Genomic DNA, 23,163 nt, shown 5'->3' with positions numbered 1-23,163 from the left:
CCCAGTGAGCAATGCACAGTGTTCTGTGGGAACGCCGACTGCCTGGTTGTCCCCCAGGCATCGGTCACTAACCAGAGACAGCCCCCTCCAGTGACACAAACACAGCACCCACTCCCCTTTCCCACAATATGGTCACCTTAACGCTGCCCTGGAATGATGAAGACTTTCAGCCTTCTTCCTCCCATAGGTAAGAGCTGAGATTGCAAAAGCCCCTTTATCTGTCAGCATCCAAATTCTGCGTTGCCGGGACGGAGGATTTCACCTGCGGATGTCCCTCAGCTTGGAAAATGGTGGCTCTTTGTACCTGAGAAATGTCTACGGTCAGGATGCTTCCTTGATGCTGAGTGCAAAGCCCCGCAGAACCGCCCGGCTCATGGCAGGTAAGACGGACGCCGGCGAGGCTGCGCCAGGGAGCGGAGCAAGATGAAGCCACAGCCATGGGTCTTGTGGGAGGGTGATGGCAAAGCGAGAAACTCAAGATCTTCCCTCTACACTCTCCGCCATGGCTGCAATCCTCCCCGGTCCCCGCTCACAGCCTTCAGCCCGGGGAGCTGCCCTGCTCCCTGGGAGTTCGGTGGCTACCTCATTCTCTACCTCCTCAGCAAGAACTTGTGAGCTTCAAAATCCTATGGCTGTCCAAAAACTGACGGGATTTGGGGGAGGGAAAACAAGAGACCCTCTAGTTTTCTTCTTCACTTCTGAATTACCCAACTTGCTAGCTGAGAGAAACTGGCATTCCCTGTCAAAACCAGGCAGGTTTCCTAATGGCAGGAGCCCATAACCCAGAGCCTGCAGAAAATCCTCATTTCCCCTGAATTCCTGAACCTCTCTTTCAATACAGCATCATTGAAGAAGAAAGAGGCTGGAGAACACTGACGGGGCACGGCCAACTTTTGAAAGTCTCTTGATACCTTCAATTTGACCCCGAGTGAGTCCATTGTGGCGTTTCCATCTGAGGGGACAAAGCCCTCCAGGACTTGCCCACCTTAATGCACCAGGTTCGGGGATCAGCTGCAAAGAAAGGAGCTGTGGGCCAGGGCCGGGGGGACCTGAGCTGGGCTACCCACATGCAGGCAGGGAGTGCACAGTGAGGTATGAAAAGAGACTAGAAGAGGCAGCATTTGGCAGGGGATGAAGCGACATATTGTACAAAGCCACTGGGGACCACACTGGCCCGGGCTTGTCAGGGAAAACAGGCAGCTTTAACCCTTGTGCTGCTGGAGCAGCCCCAACCAGAATCATAGAATCATTTCAGTTGGATGAGACCCTCAAGATCATCGAGTCCAACGATAACCTAACCTAACTCTAGCACTAAACCATGTCCCTAAGATCTCACAACTTTTCTACAGCGAGGGGCTGGATGCCATAATGATGGGTAGGAGATTTGGAAGATCCCTACCATGATGCCAGCAAGATCAAGACCCTAGGGGGTGTTACTGCTCATGCCCCTGGAAAATGGTACCTTCATGCAACTGGTGGGACTGTGCTCCATCTCTCCAGCAAGGACCCTCTGCAAAACAAAAGGCACCGGGCTCCCCCACGTTTCTGTGACCACCGGCTGCTCATTCATGGCAGTCCTCTCCAGCAGACCTGCCTGTTTGGGCTGTTCTCTGCAGTCAAGCAATCACAGATCCCATACCATCCACAGTATCACATTTGGTGCCATTACACTTTGTCCAGATGTGCACAAGTGCAGTTCGTGGAGGAAGCAGCTGCCAGCTCCATCCTGTCTGGTTTGCAGCACGCTTTTGCAACCAACGGCTGCAGCCCGAGCTGGCTGCGAAGGTTCAGACGCTCCGCACAGACGGTGTGAGGCCTCTCTGACCACATCATGATGCTCAGCTGGGTGAGCTCCAGCTACCAGACTCTTCATACAGTGAGTGGGAAGCAGAGCTATTTGGATTGACACTGGAGAAACACCCAGGCAGGCTGTTAATCGTCACTTGGGGTGATAATGCCCTGCAAAGCCAGGGCTCAAGGCCTTTTTGGGCCACTACATTAGAGCACACAAACGTGTGTGCGTGTGCAGGCTGTGTAAACTGTGTGCGCACAAGTGCGTGTGCACGTGCAAACTTGGGCCGCAGGGTACGTGTGCATGCAGGTAGGTGGCTGAGCAAGGCCCAGCACCCCTCAGCAAGTGTTTGCACGCTCAGCTGTGTTTACTGTGCGTGTGCTCAGGTAACAACAGAAGGTCCCTGAATGGCACAGCTCTCCCCAAGCCCTGGGCACGCTTGCCTGGCTTGTGACAGAAGCTCTCAGCTCCGATAGCCCCTCTCCTCTTCTCGCCTTTGTCTCCCTGGCTTTTATTGAATGCAGGTTTTGTGAGCGGTCGGTGACAGACGGCCCCGGTGCTCGATAACTAGACAATCTGTCACTACCACCACTGACAGCTTTCACAAGGAGCCCCTTTCCTTTCATCCTTCCCGGTTCCCTTTGCCTTTGCTTGTCCCCCTTCCACACGTGCTCTCTGGCTTTGTTCCCCCCTAAAAGCCAAATAGCGACAGAAGTTCCTGATCATAATATTGCTCTAATCGAGTCTGTCATAATCGGATCCAATCTAATTACGTTCAGATCCCTCTCTTCTCCTGACTCTCTCTATTGCCTGTCCATCTGTCCCTCTCTTCCCTTCCAGTCTTTGTGTCCATCCATCTGTTATCTGCAGGCCCTTCTCCCTTCCCATCATCTCCCTGGGCCCCTGCCCCATTTGCAGTGTGGCTGCCCCAGCCCTTTCCTCCAGCGGCTCCCTCTCCAATCCATCTCTCTTAAAGGCCTCTCCATCAATCCATTTAGCAGCAGCTCCCTGCCTCCTCTCGCCCATCTGCTTCTCCCTTTTTGCTGGCTGCGAGATGTAGAGATGCTGTTTTGTTTGTATGCCGATCTTGATTAGCCCCAGAAACCTCACTGTTAAGGCCATGCTGGCACTAGGGAAAGATCACCTGGGTAGCATAGAGCTGTATGTCCTAGGCAGCATCCTCCATCCCTGCCCCACCCTCTACCTTCTCTGAGTGATTGCATCACAATCAGGCTGGACATGCAGGTGAAAGGCTGGACAAAGCACAGAGATAAAAGGATGGAGCCCCAGGAGCACAGAACTGCACAAGGCAGGCGAGGAAACAGCAATCTTGAATCTTCCCAAAGTAGCTTCCATTTTTCTCCAGCCCTGGTTATTTCTCCCCAGGAATGCACACGGCTGGCTGGATGATGGGCAGACGGATGGCTGGATGTGCAGGCATGGTGGTGGGACCTGCCTGGATGTTCTCAGTGCACACAGAGGGGACAAGGCAGAGCAGAGCGGTGGCAGAGTGCTGCAGTGGTACCCACTGGGGGAAGCAGGTGCCCAGGTATCAGGGTGTAGTGGATTTGGGGTCACTCGAGGGTCTCCTGTGCCTTTCCCAGCAGCACCTGGTCCCTGTCAGGGACAAGGGCAGCCACAGAGATGGACCCTGGGCATGATCTAATCTGGCAGTTCCTGTGCTCCTATTTGTAGCAGTCAGACCCTGATTTTAAACACATGTTGGACTCAGATGCCTGCTGGGTGCCAGCCAATGGCCCTTTCTTGCTGTGATAGTTATATCCTGAGCTAGGCTGCCTTCATTCCTTCATCTGGACCTTGTAGGTGCTCACGGGTATGGCACAGAACACTGCTGTCAACAATCATGGCAGCAGGACTACTAGAGACTGACCAGAGGCTACTGGACAGAGAGCTCAGAAAAGGGAATGGAGCTGGTGAGGGGCTGGAGCACAAGTGTGATGGGAGCGGCTGACAGACCTGGGGGTTCAGCTGGAGAACAGGAGCTGAGGGAAGACCTTCTGATCTCTGAACTGCCTGAAAGGAGCTTGGAGCCAGGGGGGATCGGGCTCTGCTCTCAAGGAACAAGCACCAGGACCAGAGGAAACGGCCTCAAGTTGTACCAGGGGAGGCTGAGGTTGGATCTTGGGAACAATTTCTTCCTGGAAAGGGCTGTGGGGCATTGGAACAGGCTGCCTAGGGCAGTGCCGGAGTCACCATCCCTGGAGGGCTCGAACAGATGCGGAGATGAGGTTCTCAGGAACATGGGTTAATGCCAGGGGTGGGTTATGGTTGGACTCAATGAGCTTGAGGGGCTCTTCCAACCAAAATGATTCTCTGATTCTATGACAGAGCACTGGACTAGGACACAGCACTCAATGTATTCTTTAGACAGCATCATGCAAAGGCTCTGTTACGTCTGTAACCACTTCAGTGGTCCACAGACCAAAGCCCTGCCAGTCTACGCAGGGAAATGATGGGCTCTGACCCACTTCAGAGACTCGAGGCACAGGGCATACAAAGCTTCGAGATCTTTAAAGTATTCAGCATAGACAGATCTAGAGCAGTTTGAAGACATGTAGAAGGAGTAGCTCTACTTCATGAGGCAAGCGGGTTTTCTCCACATATTTATCTGGCAGTCAAAGCTAAATTCTGTCCCTGCAAATGATGGTCCCAGCAAGGCCACCTGTGGGACAGCTCAACTGCGGCAGCTGCAGCCACTGCTGTCCAAAGCACAGCCGCTGGGCTCCAGCACCAGGAACAGGAGAGGCACCAGAAGCTGGGCAGACTGGAGGGGAAGGAGGAGCAGAAGTGTTAACTCAAGTAGTGTTAACTCCAGCCAGAAAAATAGCGACTTCTCAGAGAAGCGACAGAGAGCACAGTACTACGAACTCTGCTCTGCGATGCCCCAAGCTCAGTCCTCAGCTTGAATAATGCACTGGGAGCTGCTCCTATAGCTCACCCAGCAAACTCTCCTGCCCTTAGCCAGAAAGCCTCTTTGGTCTCCAAAAATCAAGCCCTCTGCCTCCCAGTCAGCTTCATCTCTATTTTAGCTGCTGATAAAACATAGAAAAATTTTTTCTTCCTGTCTCCATCACTTCCTTCTCCCAGAAGCCAAACAGGCCTGGCTTTGTTCTAGGTATTAATTAACTTCCCTGCCTCTTAATATTCCAGAGCCATAAAGTTCCCAGGAGCTGAGAGGCTGAGCGCTAAGAAAACATACATTTCCTCTCCTTTCTCCTTGTCTCATTGACTGTCACCCCCATATGTCTCCCCCTCAGGGCATGAGGGCAGCTGCAAACCCTCCTCTCTGGGCTCAGCCCCAGCCCTCTGCCTCCCGGGAGGCAGCTGAGTTCACAGGTCAAGAGAGTCAGCCGCATCTTCTTTTTGTGCAGAAATCCCTGTTAGAGTTGCATGGGGAGAGAGGAGAGGAAATTGATGCTCGCAAATTATGTGTGTGCATGAAGCAGGGGGGGTGTGTCTCAGCAAGATGCCTGGGGCTCTGTGGTGGAGAAAGCATGTGCCAGCTGCCCTCCTCGGCAAGATGAGTCGGGGGCTGCCCAAAAAAACGAGTCTGCGCTTTGGTGGAGCTGGAGATGGTCTGGGGTAATCTAGGTGCTCTCTCAGTACCAGAGGCATGGGTTGCAGTCCCAAGGAGAGGGCGTGGGGATATTGGTAAGGATGAGACTTCTCATTGAACTGTAGAATGCAAGGTATAGGGATGAAGGTAATTTTGGAGGACAGTCAAGGACAGTCAGGAGAAAAGTGAGGCAGAGAGATCCCTGAGTTTCTTTCTATTCCTGGCTCAGCACCTTGTAGCCAAAAGAGCTGTCAGCAGGTAGTGAATTACTTCTCTCCCAGGTTTGACAGGAAAGGAATTTCCAGTGTCCTCTTGATCTTCTCCAGGGCTGCCCTGCCAGCACCAGTCTCACTGGAACTGGACACAGGGAGGAAATGGGAACAGGTGCAGAGCTGTAGCCTTCACCACCAAACCCAGTGCAAGGTGTAGACAGGCAGGTGCCCCTGGGAGTGGATGCCCCAGCCCTCGCTGGCATCAGCAGGCTGGTTATTTGGAGGAGCAGTTCAGCAAGACTTGCCAGAAGTTGCATCACCTCCTTTTTCCCCTGGCAGAGGGCTGCAGAACTTGCTTCTTCCAGGCCCCACCTCTTGAAGGTGTGTTTGCCTGGGGGTACTCAGCTGCTTTCGCTTTTTTTCCCTGTTTCTTTGGTCAAAGGTGGAGCAGAGAAAAGAGCTTGCAGACCCTCAGTCCCCTTCAGCCAGCAGAATAACTGACCTGCTGATCTCAATGCCTGAAAGACGCCACGGATGTTAAGTGCTTGGACAGAACTCAAAGCCGTCCAGCACCTATAAGCATCAGGAAGAACTAGTTAGAGCAGGAATAATGTAAAACAACCTCAAAATGTAGTAGTTCTGGAAGAAGTACTCATGACTTGGAGCAACAAGGCAAAGACTAAGAGAAGAGAATATTTTCCCAGTACCTGAACTTGACTGTGACGTTGAACTCCAACAGCGTGAGCTTTTGCCTCCTCTGCTGGCTCTGCTAGAGGGAGGGTAACCTTTGTCACCCGGGAGAGTATCTTGAAACACTGCAGCAAGGTTTGTCAGGAGAAATCTGCCGAAGCCAGAAAAGAGCTCAGCACCTCTAGAGTGTTCCCGTGAATTGTTTCCCAGCTGGACTGTGTCCTCCTGGAGCAGCTACGACAGACACGAGTGGTCCTTGCTGCATCCTTTCCCTTGGCCAAGAGGCAGCCAGGGTTACTCTGCTGTGGGTGGCTGCTTCAAAGACAACCAGACACAGAGCAGAGAAGTTGTCTGCTTTCCCTACCTTTTGCATAATTTTCCATGCAAACTTTTCTAATTATCAAAGCAAGTAGGCTTTGAACAGGGGAATGATGTCATTCATCTCAAAGAAGGCCAGCACACACCAAAATACACCTAGTTGCACCTCAGAACTCAGTAATTTTGTTTCTACTGTAAAGATAAAAATGAAACTATGTATATATCAGCACTCTACTTTCCACATTCATGTACTGAGAAGGCACTTACTATTGCTTATTAGCATTAGGGATGCTCTAATTAATGTACATAATCTCAGGAGTGATGGAGAAAAGCGTATCAGGGGAGTTATCAACTTTAAGGCTTGCACAGCTGAGGACAGCTGCTGTTACGGCACAATGGGCAGGAGCAAAAAGAGATGAAACTCAGCCCAAACCAAAAGCAGCTATTGCATGTTATGAAGGAAGATAAACAAGAAGTCAAGCCTGGTTTGTGTTGAAACCGGGGACATACCTACTGCAGATAACTGTACTCAGACTGAAGGCATGGAAAGGATGGCTTAAGAGGGAGCCTTTCCAGGGCTAAGACACTAACTCTGGGCTTAAAGCAGCAGACAGCAGCTCCCTAAGGGTCAGCGATTTAGTAGCTGTACACAATAGCTGCAGAGGCTTTCCTAGTCCCAGCGGAGGGGCATGAGCACTCCCAAATCCACTGTCAGCTCTTTGTCTGAAGATCAGGAGTGACACCAGACGACTGGATAGGTCAGAGATCCCAGTTCCTCCCATTTATGATCTGACAAGGGATGCAGGTGAACCTAAGACTTTCTGCATCATCTTGTCCCTGTATAAATCATTATTTCATTCTCCACAACACACACAGCAGTTTCCTTCACCAGCACTAGCTCTACTTTAACAAAACACCTTTGTATTTCAGGTCCGGTTCACCGCCAAGGTCTCAGAGCATCCCCTCAGCCCTGTGAGACAGGGGCCACGTCACCGGTGGGGACACTGCGAGGGGCAGGGGAGTGGCCACAGCCAGTCTGGGGAAGAGAAACCTGGGGACTCGGACTTGCTCTCGTAGCTCATGTATTTCCCAGACAAACCCCACAATCCTATTTCTTCCTCACCCCCTTTCATCCAACACTCAGGCTCGATTCCCAGAGGAGGGAAGGCTCAGATCTGTACGGCGCAAGCCTCATCATCAAAAGCCAGCTGAACAGAACAAGTTTACTGACCATGGCAAAACATGACGAGGAGGGCTGGAAACACCGACGGCCACTGCCTTTTCCTTTTACCCCCTCTGTGCAGCAACACTGCTGGCACCAAGAGAGTCTGAGAGACACACAAACCCCCAGCTCAGGTGAAATTTTAGACTGACAGTCAAGCGAAAACTTGCAGTCTTCTCCAGTGTTGGCAGCAGGAGGCAAAATGTGTCTCTGCTGAAGCGTCTGCCAGCGCTCGCTTCCCCCTTCCTTTTGTCAGGCACCGATGGGAGGGTCGCTCATCGCGGTGTCTGCAGGGAGACCTGTTGGCCATTCGAGGAGCAGCGTTTGTTCGCCTCACCAGAGAGCAGCTCCGAACAAAAAGCTGGGAGTGAAAAACGGGGCTGGGAGCGGCAAAAGGGTTTTTATCTGTTTGTATGGGGGAAAAAAAGCAATTCCAACCAGAAACCTTCAGGAAAATGAAAAAAGAGCCCAAATCCAAGCAGAGAATCTAGATTTGAAAAACAGAAGAGAGAGCAGTATGGGAAGGCCGCATTTTTAATATGAAAATGATCAAGAACCTTGTGTATATTGACTCAGTTTGCTGATCAGCCATCACCGATCCTACCACCTCCCCACACAGCACAGCTCCACCATGAATTAAGCGTTTGCATTTTGATATGTAAAAAAACATAATAAACTTACCTCAGGGAAGGAAAAATACATTTTAGAAAATTCTCTGCCAAATCAGATGCTCTTTTGAAGTCTTCTGTCTCACCTGAGTACATTAACGCACAGAAACAGTCTACTTGGATAATTTTGGGGCACCGATTTTGTTCTGATGAAGTTGGAATGAGTCCAAAGATTAGGAGTTAGAGGCTATAAAAACCCTTATTGTAAAGACAAGATATGTCCATTTAAATAGAGATATGAGTTTCTTCAGTATTGCTAGGAAAAACGCAAAGAAATCCAGCACAGAAACACTTCACCAAGTACCAGGAGCAGTTTCCTGATAGCAGGATGCTTTATCAAGTGGAAAAAGTCTCCCTCAGGGTGGCTCTGAAAGTACAAGGTCTGAATTACTTTAAAACTCCAGAGTGCATGCCTAGTTGAGAAAAGACTTGAACATAATAAGCCCACACTGTCCTCTAGGGAAGGGAAGCCGATGTCTGCCTTTGTGCTACTCAGCTCTGATTTCTGCAATTAATCCTCTCTAATTTTGAGCCAACAACAGCACTATTGCACCTTTGAATTACAATCACTGAAGAATAAGTGATTTTTTATACACAAGAATAAATCTGAGTGCTTGGTCAATCACAACAGAGCCTGGTCTTGCTGGGCACTAAGCAACAGCATCAAAGGAAACAAAGTGTGTGAGTAGGCTCACTATAAAACACATTTATTATATCTGTGCCCAGGTATTGACCAAGAACCAGGAGCGATCAGCCATCCTGCCTTGGAGAGACCACAGTCTGAAACCCAGCGAGTTAAGCCCTGTCAGCCCTCAGAGCACAACGTCTCTCTTTCGTCCAGTTGTAGAAACAATTTGAAGTTCACAGAGAGCCAAAAACCAAATCAAACTCCATTTCTCCCGAGACCAAAATATATTGCAACACCCAGTGGATTTGGTCCTTTTGGCAGCAACTAAGACAAAATAGGCAATGGGGTAATTTCTAAGTGGAGATTTTTTAATTAAACGGAACTATTTATATATATACAAAACCCAGAAAATATTGCACCATTAAAAAAAAGGACATTTTACATCTAATCATCTGTTAAACATACCTTGCCCTCCCTGCATTGTAGTAAACACAGATTCACAGCAACTGTTGGACGTTAACAGGCAACCTGTGCTGTCAAACACCACGTAATTCCGCCAGTCCACATTCATCCCAAAGAAAACACCTTTCCCCTTCCCACCCCGCCTGCCTTTAGGGAACAAATCCATCACATTGTTGTCTTGGTGGCATTCAGGACCAATCCTCTCAAGTTGCTCGAAATTAAGGACAAATTAAAAAGAAAGGCTTTGGGAACTTCTCAGTCACAGTTTCTTTCAGGCTTAGTCGGCACCGTTTTCTGGGCAAGTCTCTTATGTTTTTGGGGCTCAGTCTCCAGAACCCAAGCACAGAAGCTCTGGTGAGAACCATGTGCATCCCTCTCCAGAGAGAGGGGCATTCCAGTGTAGTTTTGTATTTGACAATTGGAATCCAAGGGCTAAGACTTCTCAAGCCCCGAGAGCATCTTCAGTAAGCCACAGCCCCAGAGTCCCGTGGGATGCTAAAAAGCACATCCGCTTTGGCGTTGATAAAATACGTGGCGAGGAGAGAGATGATCAGAATGGCAATCCCCACAACCAAAGTGATTATCTAGGAAGGGATGAGAAACACTCAGCATTGTTACACACACGAATCTGCAGCACCTTACAGAATTTGCTTTGAATTGGGAGTCTCTGTCAGAAGCTACAGAGACCAGCTTGTTACTGAGCAGTATGTGCCTTAAAACACAAAGATAATCTGAGGACCTTACGGTCTCAGACAAAAGCAACTACCAGACAGGACCAGGTCAGCTTTCACTGAAGTTATCAACAGCGCACACAAACAAATGTTTAAGAGAAAAGGTAAAGAAGTATCACAGATAAAGGACATATTGCATTTCAGAGTGGTTGACACAGTTTGCAAAGATTTTTAGTGAACATTCAATGTGACATTTTGCCCACTCCTGCATGAACCGTCATCTCCTCCGTCATGGAACTGTAAATGCCTTCAAGCACCACAGCTACTGGCAGAATCAACATCTGCCAACAGCCTCTGCATAACCGAGATCACCTCCTGCTCAGCACCTTTCCTGCAGCCTAAGTGCCAAACCAGTCCATCAGATTCCTCTTTGACAACCCTTCTCCCTCGGGGGTAGGACTCCCATTCCCAGGCTCCCCCGAATATCTCAGGGCAGTCCCCATGGGGTGGCCAGAAACACACTGCTACGCCTCTCACGGTACGTCTTCTATGGGGTCAGCACTTCAGGGATGGCTGGGCTCAAACTGTGCCTCTCCAGGGCACCAGATCTACTGAGCTGTAACGGGCCGAGAGGCACAGGCAAGTCACAGTGCCACACAAATAAATTGCTCATATTTCAAATAATCACCTGAGAGACGCAACAATTGCTTGGGTTTGTACAGCTTTTAGGTGACTTACTGCTAGCAAAGGACGATGAAGCTCTGGAGTCTGTCCTGACAAGGTCTGACATTATTAACAGCAAACCAGAGGACACCAAGACAGGCAGAGCATCCCAAAGTAACGGTACCCTTAAACCTTATTCTGCTGGCACCCAGCCCAGGGCTGCTCAGAATCTGAGACGCTGAACCAACAGCAGCTTTTGTTGGTGAAGGTTTGTGCAAAAGTTATTTCTGGGCTGTTGAGGGCAGATCTGAACTCCAGGAAGACCCGGGTTGCACATCATGTAAAACACCAGATCAGCCAGATTCATTGCCTTGGCTTCCTGTGCTTGGGGAAGGAGTTAAGACTCCTGTCACTTCTTTTGCTCACAGAGTTCAGCGATTATGCTGCACTGTCTCAGGCCCAGTGACCAGTTTATTAACCCACAAATGGCTGGAGGTGGTAGGGTTATCATCAGCTGTGCACTCTTGGTTACCTCTTTCTCAAGGATCAAAGCCTGGCTGTTCTTAACTGAGGAGCTCACACAGGATGACGGTACAAGATTCTGTAACAAACTCTGAATTGTTTCTTCAGCTGTTAGGAGGCGTTATTCAAAGCCCTACGGATTTCAACCATTCACTTTTGTCTTTTTCTCTGGTTTTCTCTTCCAGACATGTACAAACTCACCTCTAGCTCCTTGCTGGCTACCAGAAATATTCGGGCACGGATCTCTTTCCACCGACTCTCTGTCCATGTGGAGTACTCTGTAGATCCCCACTGTCTCAGCTCAAAGGCAGGAGAGAGTGCTTTGCTCAGGTGAACGCTTGACCGAACGCAGTAAGGGACTCGTGATGTTGCGTTAGGGTCCAGGGAACCCTGCACCCAGAAATATTCATACATCTGCGAAGAAAACACGAGAGTGAGAGACAGCAAACGGTCACTAGCAAATAACCAGACTACCTCCTTGTTCTGGAACCTTCCCCGTGTCCCCAGAGAGAAAGAGAAACTTTACAGAGCGTTCTCACTGTAAAGGGATCCTTTTCACAGAATCACTGAATGGTTGGGGTTGGAGGGGACCTCTGGAGATCATTTAGTCCAACCTACCTGCTAAAGCAGGTACAGGAAGGTGTCCAGGCAGGTTTGAATGTCTCCTGAGAAGGAGACTCCACAATCTCTCTGGGCAGCCTGGGCCAGGGCTCTGCCACCCTCAAGGTAAAGAAGTTTCTCCTCATATTCAGATGGAACCTCTTATGCTTCAGTCTCTGCCTATTGCCTTTCATCCTATTGTTGGGCACTACTGAAAAGAGTCTGGTCCCGTTCTCTTGAAACCCACCCTGGAGATATTTATAAACGTTGATGAAATCCCCTCCCGGCTTCTCTTCTCCAGGCTGAACAGAGCCAGCTCTCTCAGTCTCTCCTCAGAAGAAAGGTGCTCTAGGCCCCTAATCATCTTCGTAGCTCGCTGCTGGACTCCCTCCAGTAATTCCTTGTCCTTCTTAAACTGGGGAGCCCTTGGGCATTAAGATGCCTCCTTGTAGGAGGAGTTTCCTAGCTATCCCATGTGTTATTATGAGGAATTCTTAAGCAGCTTTCCTCAAAAGCAGAAAACAGCAAATCGGACAGCAGATGCTTGTCACCCCACTCTGACTGATACTTACTTCCTTCTCACTGTTGGGTGTTTTTTCAGGGTTCAGACACTCTTCCTTGGTGAGGTTCACAACAGTGCCTGTGAGGTTGGCTAGGACGTACTGCACAAGGTAGGTGGTGTTCACAGGGCTGGAAACGGCAACGTAGTGTTGGGGAACGTCACCTGGAACAGTCGGAGAAATGGGATTGACGGGGAGATGGCCAGAACCAGATAATGTTAGCGTGGTCCTTCAGAAAGCTGCCAGGTAACATATGGGGTCAAACCCATCCCTGTGTTCTTTTTCCCTATGTTGCTCTTACCCAGAATTCCTTTTAAGTCTGGTTTAATGATGGACTGAAACCAGGAATTGTTCATTTTAATCAGAAACCCATACAGCATTCGAGAGACCTGGAAAGAAACGGAAATTCGTTTATACAAAGAGGAGAGAAAATAGCATCTTAACAGCTATACCTCTTAAGATCATTCATCTGACACGTGACAGGGGTCAAGAGCACAGCAAAAGAGAGACCATATGTCACAACTGCGTATAATTCAGGACCGAGCTGTGAAAATTCGGTTTGATTTCAGTTCCACTGACTCCTTATCTGATCCCTGTGGCACACACTGCCATTTCACCTCAGCTTCCTCTTTTGCTTTATGGAATGAGGATACAGGTCTGTTTTTGTAGAGGGCTCATGAAGTTTAATGTCTGTCCAGCGACTGAGAAGCAAGGAGCTAGGGAAGGGTGAAAGGTTTTTGATTCAGCTGTGGTGGAGAAAAGGAGAAGGGGGTAGGCAAAGCCCTCACGGAGACAGACAGGACAGCATGCTGCGTAAACACATATAAACAGAGACAGAAGGGGGGTTCGTGAGGGCTCATCAGAGATGCCAGGGACTCAATTCCATCTGCTTGTACCGTTTTTGGATCTGCCTGAATAGCAGAGGTGTTGTTGGCTCCCCCTGCAAGCTGGTAGAGCGCACGGGCGACCACTGTGGCAACTTCTGCCAGGGACTGCAAAGAAAAAACACTGTGTTAATCAAGATAGGCAGATTCAGCAAAACAAGCAAGGAGAGCAAGCCAGAATCTACCCATCCATCAAACCATTTACATCGGGCTAGCGTTTGAGTGCCTATTGCCTTTTTCACTGTACAAAGCACTCCTGCCTTCCTCCTGCCCTTTTTGGAAATGGCTTTGCCCCTCTCCCCATCACCCTGCTTGTTATCTGCCCCTACCCAAAGCCCCATCCAACCCAGATGCAGTAGCTTAAGAAAAACGTAAAGTAGGAACCTTGGCTGTGTCTGTGACATACTCCAAAGTCTCCTCCGGGCTGAGCCCCTCGGGGTATTGCATCCGGATGTTCTCTGGAGTGTCGTACATGCTCTGGTAGTATCTGAAAAGAAGGAGGCAAACAGAGATTGGGGAGGGGCAGAAAGAAACCACAGGGCATGGAATTCAATTCAGAGTCTGCCTAAAGCAAATAGTGGGAGCAGTCTCCTGGGAGCAGAGATACAGCTCTGCCAAAGCGCTGCCCTGCCACACGCTCCTTAAACCAGTTAATGAGGCTTTATAATTAACTTGGCCCTTCCGCAGCTTCTCCCATCTGAGGATCTCCAAGCAATTTCCAAGCTGTGATTAGCGTTCAGGTGGGCAACAGCCCAATCTATTAAATGGGTAGAGAAACTGAGGCAAGGACAACCCATGCAGAAGGTCTCCTGGGACGAGAGCTTTGAATGCAAGTCATGTGAGTGGATTTTATTAATGCCTCATCTTGAAGGCAGCAAGGAATTCCAACTACAAGACCACAAGTCTACAAAAGATTTACACCAAGGCATCTGCAGCACATGCAGCTGAATGGGAAACTGGGCGGAAAGCCCACGGCGTAGTCTGACATTCCCAGCCAGCCTAGGACTCATCCTCCTAGTCTAAAGAGGGGTCACACAGCAGCGAGGCATGTTTTCCTCCACCCAGCTCTTCTTATCCCTTTAAAGTAGTGCAGATTTAGAGGCGAAAGGGAATTTACTTCCCTTTGATTGCTACAGAGATTCTCAGAAACAGCAGAAGGGTTGAAGATAAAGGGAAAGAGACTATCGGAAGAGTCTGGGGGAAAGAGGAGAGGCATATGTCTGTTCTCTACCCCATGTCACTTCCAAAGTTGATGAGGAGCAGGGGATCCCCAAGGAACACATTGTAGCAGGGTCATGTGAGGTGAATAAAAGTGCCCTTTCCAATGCCTGGGGCATTCTGCCATCACAAATAGTAAGCTATATTAAAAAAAAAAAAAGGCAGCTAGCTTCTGGAAGAACAGATGAGGCTTAGGCACGCTCAGTTGCCATTTGCTCACCTCTGGCTTCCAGCCAGCTGTGGGGAACATTTTCTGTACAAAACTGGATTTCTTTCGGTTGTCAGAATAATTATGTTGCGCTTGTTCAATTACATGGCACATGTTTCCTCCTCTGCTCCCCCCGAACTGCTGCTCTACATGTATGTTAGCCAGCACACTCCGGGCACAGGCGCTGCAGGAGCTCAGGTGCCCTCTGCTGGCTCCGTCGCCTGCAGAACAGGGTCCAGGCCGTGCCCACTTGTCCCGGACATACCTGTTCTGGAAAGCTGCCTGGTGGTCGGTCAGGACCACTCCAGGGATGTGCCGGGCTCGAAGGAAGCGCTGGAAGGAAGATGGGGGAAGAGGCTGCGAATATCCAACCTCCTGCAAACTCACATTTGCTCCCATGCTGCTGTTACTCAGAATATGTAGCAAGTTCCTAACCTGAAAAAAAAGAGAAAAAGGCACCGTCCCACTATTCTTTTGGATCTATAATTTCTCTGGAAAGGTTAACATCCTGATCACCTGCAGCGTGCTGAAGATCCCACAGTATTTTGGCTAGGTGACTGACTACATATTGCTTTCTATTACCTGCACTTCAACAGATTTATTCATTCGAGAGACAGGGTCTGTATGCATCCATAAAATTGAGCCATTCCTTAGAGCCACCTGCAAGTAAAAAAAAAAACACCATAAACACATGACTGGAAATCACTGAGTCTTGCAGAGCAGGGAAGTTCAGTCCAGGGAAAAGTCAAAAACAGTGAAAGCTTGGCTGGGAAAACCACAGCAAAATTATCAGAGAAACAGGGAATGAAAAGTCCTCTAACTTAACCCACACCTGATTCAACTCCACAAAGGAATGAATGTTGTCCAAGCGGAGAGGAAACTTGTCTTTTTCCATATCATACACCATTCGGGAGCTGCCAATGTAATCAAAGGTTTCCTACGACAGAAAAAAAAAAAAATCACACATGAATCACCTAAGATTGCTGTCCGGCACAAAAGCAATATATGAAAGGCTGAGCTGGAACAAAACCAAAAGCTTGAGGGCCAACCACTGCACCAAGTATTTCTGAAGGTTTGTGTAGCCTGGCACACATCAAAAGTAAATATTACACTGTCCCTGGCGCCAAAGACAAAGGTGTTGTAGGCAGGGACAGAGCAAAGGACAAAAATTAAGGCAAACAGCAACAAAACAGGGGACAGCTATTACGCTCCACAACCAAGAAAGGCACAAAGGCAGACTGAAGCGAGCACTGATATCTGGCAAGGCACTGCGAGTGAGCAACAGCAAAGACATTCATACAGCCTCTGCTCTGGCATATGTCGTCCTCCTTGGTTTTGGGGAAGGAGGACAGCAAGTCAGGGAAAAAGGACAATTCTCCATTCCAGGAAATAAAAATATGAAGCTTTCCTGAAAGAAGGGGTATCTGTTTCCCTTGAAAAAAAGGGGGGTAGGCAAGGCAGCAGAAATGAGTACGTCAAGGGAGCTACAAGAAGCTGAGCGTTGCCTGGGGAGGAGCTGGTGCCCCTAAGAAGAGAACTGGGGTGAGAGATGAGCAGTGCGGTCAGCCAGCCACCAGCCATCTCCGCAATGAATGTACAGCCAAGCCTTATCATTCCTCCTCCATTCAGGGAGCACGACAGAAAATGTTTGCTTCATCATGCTCTACGTCTCCCACCCCCAAGGAAATTCTGGGTAGGGATGGATGTGCTGAGCAGAGCGAATGAAGGGAATCGCAGGGCCACAGAATGGGAGCCAGTTTCACAAAGCTGCACAAAAAAACCACCCATCAGTGCAGATGCCTTGAGGGGAACATCAGCTGTTGGCCATCAGTCCCTCCTCTACAAGCTTGTTCTGCATTTCCACAGCTGCTGGCTCCAGTGCTGGGTTCTCAGAAATGAGCTACATTTTGCTGCTGTCAACACATATATTTTTAATCTAGCCTTCTCTGGGCTTCATTTCAGAATTTAGAGCCTGGCCACTGCAGTTCACCCTGAACTGAAACAGAGAACAAACATACAGCCAGGCACACTGGGAGGAGAGGGGAGGGAAAGCAAAGTTTGTGTCATTCATGTAGAATGAATTGTGGGGCAGAAAATTAGTTGCCCCAGTGGAAGCTTCATCTGCTGTTGTTATCGCAGTGCATTTAAGATCCAATTCTTGCTGGGGGAGCAGAGAAAATCATGGTATGAGGATGCAAACAAATGTCTCCACACACAGAGTAGGGAAAAAGTTCATTTGCAGGGAGCCAAGGGTTGATTTGTTATCTTAGAACAAGCCAAACGGGGGAGTGACGCTGCTGCTCTTACCCCTTGGAAGAAGGTGAACATGATATTCCTTTGTAGCAAATGAACATCTGACACTTTATGAAGGGCTTCGGCAGCAGCCAAGTGGGTGACAAAAGAAGAGACAGCGCTCTCTGCCCCGGGCGCAATGTTCCAGAAGAAGGAATGGCTGTCGATCTGTAAGCATGGACGGGAGGTGTAAGAAATGTGCACATGGAGAGAGGAACACTGTACCAGGAAAGCAAATCCATCGCCTTCCTCCTATCCCACTCACCCTACTGATATGGGAAAAAACAAAGCACCCCATGTACCGTAACCGAAAATACCAATTGCATTGCTGCGGCAGTCCTGAAGCCTCAGAGCTCTGCCCCCGCCGCCCTCAGCCCTGACCCAAAATAGAGATCATTCGGCGTGCCGTAATTTTAACGCTGGCAGCACTGTTCAGCACTGGCCTCTGAGACGGCAACAAAATGGAGTTTTGAACTGGCATCTTTGGAAGGTGTAAAGTGCTGTAAAACAGACTGCTAGATGGGGAAGCAAACTTCTTTCTCAGCCCTCACGCTGACTCAGTGCTTGACACACAACAAAATCTCCAAGTGATTCAGTCTCCCTCTCCCAAAAAATACAGATGAGCCAACTGCACGGTCTGCTTCTCTGTAGCACATTTTGAGGATGTGAAACGTCTTAGGAAAGCATAACAGACACACCAACTACTTCCACTTGTCTGGTTCCATCAGCAAAGAAGATGCTGAAAAACATATCGCATAAGATAGCAAGAAACAAAATGCAGATGTTTTTATATTGAAACAATAGATAAATATACGTAAAACTACCAGCTGAAAGGTTCATACTTGCAGAACCACAATAGCCAGTCAGATCTAAAAGAAGATTTGAAACACAGGAAGAAATCAAAATATACAAGGAGTATATTCCCATAAGACTAAGTCTCTGGCTTTCCAGAATCCTTCCAGTCGACACTCTAAAAGCAAGATTAAGAGGTACCTACTCGCGTCGCGACAATAATAACTTCCTTCTCAGGATCAACTTTTCCAGAGGAATTGATAGGTTGCAGGGTGCTCCAGACATTGTAATCAAGCAGAGGATCACACACAACCTCTAGGAAGCAGAAAAAACAGGGTTTGAGTCGAGCCTACAGCAGTGACAAGTCAGAAATGTGCCTCCTGGTCAGCTGTAGCTCATCAGTGGCTCTATCACAAGAGATCTGTGCTCAGTGGGGATGAAGTCCTGGCCCCAGGAAAGCCACTGGTAAAACATTCCTTAGGATTTAACTTCATGCATACACAGCCTAACGGAGCAGTAAGCTCGGAGCCATTCTTGATGATTTACATAGCAGGTATTAGGTCCCATCTTTTCTATACATTATTTTCCAAACTGAAGACAAACATATTTTGAAAAGGCTCAGCTGGCAAGCAAGCCCTTAGGGAAACTCTAAAATTTTCTTTCTTTTGCACAACTGTATTCCACTGGGATTCTTACAACCAGGCATAATGTCAAGGAAAGGAGGAACGTGCTCACCTGGATTAATGCTGAAGGTGCTTTGGAGGGAGCTGCGCCTCATGCAGGTGACGGTGCTGGTGACAGCGTGCATATGGGAGAAAAGTTGCATGGCACAGAGAGGGTACTCGGGGCCCGATCCACCGCGAGGGACATTATGATCTTGATAACACTGTATGGAAACAAAAATCAGGACAAAACAGTATTCCTGTAAAAACATTGTGTATTGCATCTAAAATTTGACAGTTTTACTGTAGATTTCAATATCTAAGCTGAGACAAAACAAAACTTCCACCCCCTTTCCTGAACAGTGGCAGGAGTTCCCCTTCTGCTTGCTGAGGAAGCTCAGTACCTGCTTAATAACTTGAGTCTCATTGGCATCTTCAAGGAGAAAAATAGGGAAGTCAAAATCCTCATATGACAGCCCATTGCCCACAGGGTTCCACGCAGTCCTGTTGCAGTGTGCAAACTCAGGGCCGTAATCTTTGGAATAGACACCTGGCAACAGAAAGAAACAGGTGAATCAGAGCCTGGAAGAGAAGAACAAACAGCAGAAAAGGTAGGGCCTGCTGAAAAAATAGAGAATGAGCGCCATGACGAGCTCAGGAACCAGCTGACAAAAGCTTGGAGGGATGGAGCTGGTCACTGCATGGGGCAGAGCGGCAGAGAGAGCGAGGAGAAAGACACTGGTGGGACGCTGGAGTGTGCTCAGCAAGCAGTTATGACGTGCTGAGAGAGTGGAGGAGGCACACAAAGGAGCATTATCCTTCTAAAGGAGGAACATAAAAACCTGCATTTTGTGAGCTCATCATGTGCTGGAAGTAGCCCTAAAGCATCCATAACGTGCCAATCATTTGAACACCCAGATACTGTGCAAACAGCATGAAGGCAGGGACGTGAGAAAAGCCAGCACGTCAAACTCATGGCAGGAGTGTACACACAGTAGAAAGCTCTGTGCAAACTACTGAAGGCATTGCGATTTCCCCCCTCCAAGTGCAATACAGTAAATTTGCTGCATGAAAAACCAGTGAGACGAAAACCTGAAACCCTGAAACCACAGGGGGAAATCAAGGAGGTGGGCTGGAATTTCAAAAAGTAGTGACTGGTCCAGACAGGGAGGTTGACACACTCGCTGCTCAATCTCCGCAAACACGAGATGCTTTTACCATCACGTGTGGACAAAGTACGTGTTTCATGCGTTAAAGAAAAGGAAGTTACAACCACCCTTGGTCAGGCTTAACACTTCTGTGACTTCACGCTGTTTTAGTCAGCTTATCTACCAGTCTTTCACAAACATCCCCGACAGCTCTTTTTGAGAACTGATGAGATTCCAGCTCAGACCAACGACTTTGAAAGAAGATATTGAGCCTGTTATCTTAAACATCATTTTGACATTAAAGTGGAGCTGCAGCTTCAGCTATCCTTCACTCATCTTTGACCATCCAATGGCAAGGCATCATTTTTCTTCCTCCCAGTGAGGATCAAGACTGAACATTTCCTTACCAAACCCATCATTGGGGCACTTCAAACCAGGAGAGAAGCCCTGGGGAGGGTTGGGTTTGGCCATGGTCACAGCTAGGCCTGACACCCGGGAGGTTCCCTTCAGCTGCATCATCACTCTCCTGGAACACAGAAAACATGAGTGAAATTTCGAATTAACAAGCTCTTACAGTTGAGCACATGATAATAATTTTGATCAAAATAATCAACTTATCCCCTTTTCATTATCTTCTACATAAGATTACGCCCACAGCAACAAGGAGGAAACTTCAACCACTTCTTTCCCACTCTGCCCAGGAAGAGACATGACCAATCTTAATCACGTTATTTAATGAACTTCAGTAACTGCTGGTGATGAACACGGCAAGAGAATTCACACAGAACAGAGCCCTTCTGACCGCAAAAGAGCCCATTTAAGAAGAAATAAATTCAGGCACTAAAACATACGTTTCAACCTCAATATAGTTTGGTGCAGTCAGGTCTGATTCTGCCACCTGTCACTTGAAAAATGACATTTTTACCACCAGATTAAGGACCCAGAGTGGTCTTGGGGGCTCATGGCACCCTGGGAAGATAAAAGCTGATGGTGACTGACCTGTTGAAGAGGTTCCCATCCAGCAGTATCATGTAGGGTGGGTGTGGGCCATCAGCAAGCACCCACTTCAGGTCTTCCTCCTCCTCAACCACGTGGATCACTCCCGTGTCTCCGCTGATGGAGGCTGCAGAAAGAGAGCATGCCCTTTGTGTGTCACAGCGATCTACTTCCTTCACACCCCCAAGCCACCCCAGAAGAGAGTCATAGAACCATTTAGGTAGGAATAGACCTTGAAGATCATCAAGTCCAACCAAACCACGTCCATAAGTGCCACATCATAGAAACACCGAATAATTTTGGTTGGAAAAGCCCCTCAAGCTGATCAAGTCCAACCATAACCTAAATCTAGCACTAAACATGTCCCTGAGAACCTCATCTCCACGTCTGTTCAACCCCTCCAGGGATGGTGACTCCACCACTGCCCTGGGCAGCCTGTTCCAATGCCCCACAGCCCTTTGGGGAAGAAACGGTTCCCAAGATCCAACCTCAACCTCCCCTGCTGCAACTTGAGGCCGTTTCCTCTGCTCCTGGCGCTTGTTCCTTGGGAGCAGAGCCTGACCCCCCCTGGCTCCAAGCTCCTTTCAGGCAGTTCAGAGATCAGAAGATCAGATCCCCTCAGCTCCTGTTCTCCAGCTGAACCCCCCAGGTCCCTCAGCCGCTCCCATCACACTTGTGCTCCAGCCCCTCACCGGCTTTAAGGGCAGAGCGATTTGTTCCTAAGGGCTTTATGGAAGAACAACTCACAGGATTAAAGGGCTAGAGGAAGCAATTTGGTGAAGTGATACCATTTAGCTAAAGCAGGACAGAAAACAGTGGCTTTTAGTAGAGGAAAAAGACGCTGAAGGGCATACATTAAGAAGTAAGCACTCATGCTTTGAAAGCATCTTTTGTTTAAGCTCATCAGAGCACTCAAGGATCTTCAGATAACTACAGGCCTCCTGTGACTGAACAGAATAAGAAAGGACAGGAGGAAACTGCAGTCCGAAATAGAAAAGAACTCAGAGCCAGAACCAGCCTCAAAGATCACAGCCACAGACCCAGGTTAGTGCTGCCCCTCTTCAACAAGTAAAGATCACAAATTCAGAAACCTGGAGCTCAAAGACAGCTCAGCATGAGCCGCAGAAGAGCACGGAGGGAGATAAAGGGCAAAAATATCATGGCAGCAAAGAGGGACAAGAAACAAAGCAGGTTCACTGCTCATCATTTTGCCCTGTCTGAATGAAAGCAGACAAAGTGCTTTCAGAAGAAGCTCCTGATAAGGATAAGCACCTTGTCAATCCCTACAATTAGTAACTGTTGTAATTAACGGCCACTGCCTGTGTCGGGGGAGCAGGAAGCGCACAGCTGCCTGCCCAGACACTGGGCTCACAGCAAAGGGTGGCAGAGGTGTCAGAGAACCTTGTACCCTCAGATATCTGCCAGCCCAGGCGCAGCTGTGCTGCCCTGCTGTGGCAGCTGCCAACCTCTGCTGCAGGGAGTGGCTGAGTGAAAGCAAAACTTAGTTGTGTGTAAAACACTGACTCACAGGAAGCCCTTTCTACACTAACTTCAGCCCGGAATGCTGCTTGAACAGGGTTCTAGAATCACAGAATACCCTGAGTTGGAAGGCACCCACAGGATCATGGGTTCCAACTCCTGTCCCTGCACAGGACACCCCACAGCTCACACCATGTGTCTGAGGATGTTGTCCAGTCTCTTCTTGAACACCGTCAGGTTGGGGCCCTGACACCTCCCTGGGAGCCTGTTCAGTGTCCAGCACCTCTGGGTGAAGAACCTTTTCCTCATGTCCCACTGACCCTCCCTGGCACATCTTCCAACCCAGGGCAGAGCCACCGCAGGGAGGAGTTCTGGCGCCCCGCTGCTGTACTCACACTGGCAACCAATCTGGTGGGTGGCATTCAGAAGGCGAACGCACGGTGCAGTTTTGTTCAAGGGGATGTAGATCTTCCTCTCCACCGAGTTCCCCTGGCAGGAGCCTGAGGAGAAAATGCAGCCCCGCCTCAGAGGGAGCCAAACTAGGGGCTCCCCACACCTCAAAAGGCTCTCCCCGGCTCAGGGTGGGGAAAAGCGAGCCCCTCCACAGCTCGGAGAGGAACACCGAGGGCTCCCAGCGCCGCCATGTCAAAGGGGGCCAGGTGGGGCCCACCCCACCTCCGCCCCAGGCCGGGGGAGGCCGGGCCTGCCCTGCCCCGTCCCGCCCTCCTCCCAGCCAGCCTCACCCGCTGCAAGCGCGGCGAGCACCAGCCCCCACCAGGCCGGGAACGGGGCCCAGCAGCTCCCAGCAGCGGCCTCCATTCCCCGCCCGCCCCCGGCTCTCCCCACCGCCATCTTCCCAGCCTTTCCGCTTCCTCGGCCGCGCCCGGGCAGCGCCGGAA

General features: G+C 49.3%; 1 protein-coding gene across 1 annotated transcript; it reads right to left on the bottom strand.

Annotated features, from left to right (window-relative positions):
* Nucleotides 1-9,454: 9,454 nt before the first annotated feature.
* On the bottom strand, nucleotides 9,455-23,153 carry NCSTN (nicastrin). The gene is made up of 17 exons (XM_065857870.2): nucleotides 23,008-23,153; nucleotides 22,660-22,764; nucleotides 20,789-20,912; nucleotides 20,197-20,315; nucleotides 19,046-19,191; nucleotides 18,715-18,865; nucleotides 18,185-18,294; nucleotides 17,203-17,355; nucleotides 15,728-15,832; nucleotides 15,478-15,555; nucleotides 15,161-15,330; nucleotides 13,854-13,956; nucleotides 13,482-13,577; nucleotides 12,887-12,974; nucleotides 12,598-12,749; nucleotides 11,627-11,839; nucleotides 9,455-10,153 (listed from the first exon to the last, which is right to left on the bottom strand). Exons 1-17 carry the CDS (start codon nucleotides 23,114-23,116, stop codon nucleotides 10,031-10,033), a joined length of 2,145 nt encoding a protein of 714 aa, XP_065713942.1. The 5' UTR covers nucleotides 23,117-23,153; the 3' UTR covers nucleotides 9,455-10,030.
* Between the last annotated feature and the right edge of the window lie 10 nt (nucleotides 23,154-23,163).

The sequence above is a fragment of the Patagioenas fasciata genome, chromosome 30, assembly GCF_037038585.1.
Source record: "Patagioenas fasciata isolate bPatFas1 chromosome 30, bPatFas1.hap1, whole genome shotgun sequence".
Classification (NCBI taxonomy): domain Eukaryota; kingdom Metazoa; phylum Chordata; class Aves; order Columbiformes; family Columbidae; genus Patagioenas; species Patagioenas fasciata.
Note: the sequence above shows the minus strand (reverse complement) of the source record. Positions and strands in the feature narration are given on the sequence as shown.